The sequence below is a fragment of the Sinocyclocheilus grahami genome, unplaced genomic scaffold (assembly GCF_001515645.1).
Source record: "Sinocyclocheilus grahami isolate Dianchi unplaced genomic scaffold, SAMN03320097.WGS_v1.1 scaffold1729.1, whole genome shotgun sequence".
Classification (NCBI taxonomy): Eukaryota; Metazoa; Chordata; class Actinopteri; order Cypriniformes; family Cyprinidae; genus Sinocyclocheilus; species Sinocyclocheilus grahami.
The window spans coordinates 142,246-148,245 of record NW_015506908.1 but is presented as its reverse complement, the minus strand read 5'-3'; the positions used below and the strand labels follow the sequence as shown (position 1 = coordinate 148,245).

Sequence of the window (6,000 nt, the reverse complement as noted above, 5' to 3'; positions counted from 1 at the left end):
GTGTGTATATATATATATATATATATATATATATATATATATATATATACAGTTAAAACAGTAATATTGTGAAATAATATTACAATTTAAAATAATCGTTTTTATTCCTGTGATGGCAAAGCTGAATTTTCAGCAGTCATTACTCCAGTCTTTAGCATCACATGATCCTTCATGCTCATCCAATCAGATTTGAGTCTGAACTATTTGTTTTAATATCACTAATTTAGAATAAATTGGCTGGGATACTATTTGAACATCCAATAAATTACCAAACATCATCTTTAAAGGCTGTGCTTACCATTTAAATAAAATTGTCAATATGTAAATACTTTTTTCCTTCTACAGCTACGCAAATCAGTCCCTCAGAGCTGCAAGATGTCTTCCAGGAAACCTCCTCTAACATCTTTCAGATCAATGCTAACGGTGAGTTTAAAAAGCCTCCAAATATTCGGAACTTGGATGGCATAAGGTATGAGTCGTGAGGTGAAAGTGACAGATTTATAAACAGAAGTTTCTGTCTGTTCTTTTCAGTGGTAACACTAGAGAAGAATCTTCAATCGCTGGGAACATCCAGAGACACAGCAGAGCTACGGCAGAGTTTGTAAGTCAACACACACACACACACACACACACACACGTAAACATAAGATTGCATACTAAAGGTGATTTGACCTTGACACCTATATAAAAAAATAACCAGGACCTTTTATTGCAGTAGAGAAAAGCAGATTTGTGCTATATTATGATTTCATGATATTCTCTCACTGGCCTTCAGTGGTTTTAATAGCTTCCCTTTTGCTGACTCTCTATAGAGCGCTTTGAAACTGACCAACATCTGAGTGCTCGCTCTCACTGTTTCATGGCCTACCGCCCAACATGTATTGATTACTCATCTGACTTTTGTAGTCAGGATGCCACAATTACTAAATTTCTTTCCGATGACAAAGTAGCTGGTCTGAAATTGCTGTTGTTTGAAATGCATTACACAATCTGTGTCCAGTGGCGGATCATCAATTATATCAACCATTTTTTGTTAATGAAAGCACTGAAAACCTAATACAGTCTAGTGTGTGTGCGGTTGTTTTTATTTCCCTTGAAGAATCGCCATCCCTAGGGCGCAAACATGACATCTATTGTTAGCTATAAAGCCTTGGGCAGATTGGCTGCTTAAAACCAAATGAGATAAGCAGCAATGTCTTTCTACTGCTACACCCTCTGCTGTTCTTGTGGAGTGACTGCACGCTAGACAATAAAGAATTATAAGCTAAAATTATATCACAAACTGCATAACCGTGTAACATTTCCCTTGTGTACTGCTACAGTCTTGTCTTGTAGGGAATTGTATGAAGTGTAGGTTTATTGCGGACAGCTAGTCTCAAGCACACCTGAGTCATTAGCTGATGTGAAAAGTCTAGTGTGGAAAATATCTGATTATCTGGGATATATCTGATCTGATATATATATATATATATTATCCACTTCATTAGCGTCTGCATGTAACAAAGTTGCACCTGCTTCTCTCGCTTTTTCTTTGCATCTCTCACTTTTTCAGTCTTTTGAACTCTCCATTAGGGATTGATGCCTACATTTTGGTGACACATTTTAATTTTAAAATAAATTACTTTTTATTATGAAAATATACTTAAATATTCAAATATTGGTGTATGAACATTCACCATTAATTACAATGATTTAAAGGAGCAGTTAATCCAAAAAAAGGTGTTTCAAGCCTAACTTTTTTTCCTCTGTAGAACACAAAAAGTGGATTTTAAAGGATTGTGCTGTTCACTTATTTCCATGCAGTTACAAAGAATGGAAAGCAAGGCTTTCTAGCTTTAAAAAGACACAAAAGCAACATAAAAGTCTAATAAAAGTAGTTTGTATGAGTCATGTGCTGTATTCCAAGTTTTCTGAAGCCATATGATACAAAGTGATCGTTATTCACTGTAAATCTTGACCTCCGTTCTAGCTGTGTTTGGAATGTTCATAAGAGAAGCAAATAATGCCAGGATTTTCATTTTTGGGTGAACTATTCGTTTGTCTCATTGTGAGCGATGTGTTAAGGAGGATACAGCACAATAGCACAATAACACTTCTCTCATAAGTCAACGGAAGTCCATAAATATCAACATGAGCAAACCAGCTACAGTGAGTGTATATTTTAAGTACCATACTTACTGTAACTCATGCTTTTCACATTTATCCGTATTTTCTTCTTTATTTTTTTTCTTTTGCTGTCTCTTAGTTGACCTTGAATGTGCTTCCCTACGTGCCAGGTTTAATCCTGCTGCTCCAAACAGGGCACTTGACAGCAACCCCCTCTCTCGCTCTCTCTGTCGCTCGCTCTCTGACTCTACCCATTTTCTTACACTTTCTGCCCTCTGCTGCACCCCAGTCATGATTCTATTACAGTCAGTTTCCACGGAAACCTCGCAGTTCCAGGGTCATACCTCCCAGATGGTGATATGTCGCCCAAAGGCCCTGGCAGACTGCCCCCCTCCCCACCCCCCAAAACTTCCTCACACACACACACACATATACAAACATTTGTGCACTCTACAATGTCACAGGCAAGCCAAGTTATGGACTGCCAGTGCGCTAAAAATGCACTGACATAGAGTGGACTTCAGAGACTGGCAATAGAAGGGAAAAACTGTTTTGTGTGCTTTGTGGGTATTTTGTTGTGTGACTTAATCTATAAATGTTCTTAATAACCTGCAGAAATGGAATGATGTCTTAGAAGCTCTCAAGTGAGGCTGCAACCACGGTTTAAAAAAATATTAATCTGTAATGATGCCTATCAATCAAACAGAGCACAGATCACGGTTTCCACAATATTAAACACCTCAACTGTATTCAACATTGGTAATAATAATAAATGTTTCTTGAGCACCAAATTAGCAAATTAAAATTTTTGGAGAATCATATGACCCTGAAGACTGGATGAGCATGAAGGATCATGTGATGCTAAAGACTGGAGTAATGACTGCTAAAAAATCAGCTGTGCCATCACATGAATAAATTACATATTAATAAATGTTTCTTGAGCACCAAATTAGCAAATTAAAATTTTTGGAGAATCATATGACCCTGAAGACTGGAGTAATGGCTGCTAAAAAATCAGCTGTGCCATCACATGAATAAATTACATATGACAATTTATTAAAATGAATGTTATTTTAATAATATTTCAACTATATTTCATTACTGGTCCTACTGTAACTTTGAATAAATTAGTAAGCACTTCTTTCAAAAGCATTACATTCTTACTAACCCCAACCTTAAACATTGTTTATAAGTGAGAATTTGGCATGTAATAAAGTAAAGCATAAGTCAATGTAATAAAAATTATAATAAATAAGTGTTTGTACACGTGCGGTGCGTCGTATTCCAGTGAAAAATCACTTGGTTAATTAAATTCGACCCATCTTTGTAATCATAGAAACACACGCAGCAAAACTAAGTGGATTAATCGTTCACACCCTTTGTTTGTCATTGTGCTTGTTAGAGCATTACACATTCCGCTCTGCTGCGTACAGGGCTTCTAAGAGACACTCTTTGTCTTTGGAGTGGAGGACACAGTATACTGTCCGTCCTCGTCTCTGCTGAGGATTCTGTAGACAGAAGGTGAGCCTTATGCTAAGCCTGTAAGGACCAAAATTACATTCAGGTAGTTGGTGGTATTGAAAAGGTGCTTTGAATGTTCACCCAAAAATGAAAATTATGGCATTATTTACCCTCTGTGACTTTCTTTCTTTTGTAGACCACTAATGGAGATGTAGCGTGGCATGTTTTATTAATTTTATATGCAACCATGAACGAGATTTCTTGAGAGCTACAGCAGATGAGAAACTTTTCAGTAATGACTTAAGTTTCAGTGTTCTTTCTCACACATGTCATCTATGTTGTATTCTGAATAAAATATTGAAATTTGAAACTTCCACATCATTGCATTCTGTTTTTATTCACAATTTGTACAGTGTCCCAACTTTTTTGGAATCGGGTTTGTATGTATGAAGAGTTCAGATGCAAATGCCTCTAAGTGCCGTCTGAATTTTCTTCTAAAATTAGCATTTTTATCAGGCTCCTATATTTAGGTTAAGTTATTTCACTTTAATGACATAGAAAAGGACCTATACATTGCCATTAAATTAAAACATCTGAACTCTTCATTCATATATATATATATATATATGTATGTGTGTGTGTTCTGGCATGAAACTCTAGATGGCGCAGTCTGATAGGTCTAGCTCAATCTGACATGACGACTTCATTGTCACATGGCATCTGATTGATTCTCTCCTGTATCGGTAGCCAATGAGCTTACTGCTCAATATTCAAATACCTAGCGTTTTTGTATGCTGTAGCAGTTTGCAGCGCACTTCAGAAACCCTCCACCTTCCCCAGCTCCACCTGTATAGATCTGCTATGGGGTGATTCATGCATGCTATATGGGGGTTATTCATATGTGTTATATGTGGAGCAGCAGTATTTCTTACATGATTACAGCAGCATGTTGTGGATGTATTGGCAGTAGCAAGTCTCGGTACTTGTTCTGCCGCAGCAGCAGCGTAGCAGATCTATTACGCCAAGACCAAATACATTAGCATTGTCATGTACATTACCATGCCAATCCCTCCGAGAGTTGTCATGACAGAAATATATATATATTATATATATATATATATATTTAAGTTCAGTACGTAAAGGTTTTATTGTATGTTTTATTGTACAATTCTGGGAACTACAGCTGCTGTTTTTTTCCCCCATAAATTCTGCTGATTTTAGTTCACAGTGCATGTGATCAAGGCCATCTAGAGAGTGTGATGATTTTTGTGCCTGTGTAGTCTAAATTGTTTCTTTCCTCGCATTTAATGTTTGCAGAGTGCTTTTACTGAGACTTTTTAATGCATAGAGGCGACATAAATGTATATTTTCACAGTAATCACAATCCCTGGAAATTATGTATCACTCACTTGAAAACAAATAGTTGATTATCATGCACAGCTGACAGAAAAAAAGATGCAAGCTGATTGTCACAAAAAAGTTTAAGTATGATGCAGTGCAAGAAGAAAGGTAGACCTTAGAGTACACTTGCTTACATACAGTACAGCACCAGCTGACAACTCTCCATCCTCAAAAGGCAAGATGGAAAATTGGGATATTCACAGGTCTGTTCTGTGTGGTTATATTGCATCTGTTAGAGATTATAGGTGTTATGTTTATATCCCTAGACTTGTTAAAATCACAGAAAGAGAGCTGAGTTTATAGAAAACAAAAAAATAGAACAGTGTTTATTAGATTTTGAATGCATTCATGGTGCAATAAGATTCATATATGATTCTTGGTTCTCTTGATCTTGGGCTATAAGACCTGGACTGACCTTTTTACTAACGGAGTAGTCATAAATGTGGTCTCATAATTTTTCACTGCAGCGTTAACAGTGCCCAATATAATGAAGTGCAGTAGCAGCAACGTTCTCTTTTAAACCATATATACAGTGTGTGTGTGTATGTGTGTGTATGTGCCACACCCAATTCAGGCAGTAATTAAAGCAAAAGGAGCCCCTACCAAATATTGAGTACATGTACAGTAAATTAACATACTTTCCAGAAGGCCAACAATTCACTAAAAATGTTTTTTTTATTGGTCTTATGAAGTATTCTAATTTGTTGAGATAGTGAATTGGTGGGTTTTTGTTAAATGTGAACCAAAATCATCACAATTTAAAAAAACAAAGACTTAAACTACTTCAGTCTTTGTGCATTGAATTTATTTAATACACGAGTTTCACAATTTGAGTTGAATTACTGAAATAAATGAACTTTTCCATGACATTCTAATTTATTGAGATGCACCTGTATATAGCCTTGCAAAATTTTGTTTAGAAATGGTAAAATAATAAGAAGCTTTTATAGAAATAAGACTATAAAACCAGGCCGTAAATACTGTATGGCTGAGAAAAAAGCTGAGCAGTACAGGGAGGAAGTGATGTGAGAA

At 36.2% G+C, this 6,000-nt stretch overlaps 1 protein-coding gene across 1 annotated transcript in view; it reads left to right on the top strand.

The window, feature by feature from the left end:
* The window catches only part of LOC107572285 (t-SNARE domain-containing protein 1-like), a 137,019-nt gene that overhangs the window by 27,676 nt on the left and 103,343 nt on the right, over positions 1-6,000 (top strand). Inside the window, exons 3-4 of the mRNA XM_016258705.1 lie at positions 346-423; positions 532-601. Of these exons, the coding sequence (XP_016114191.1) occupies positions 346-423; positions 532-601 (148 nt within the window). The remainder of the gene's footprint in view (positions 1-345; positions 424-531; positions 602-6,000) is intronic.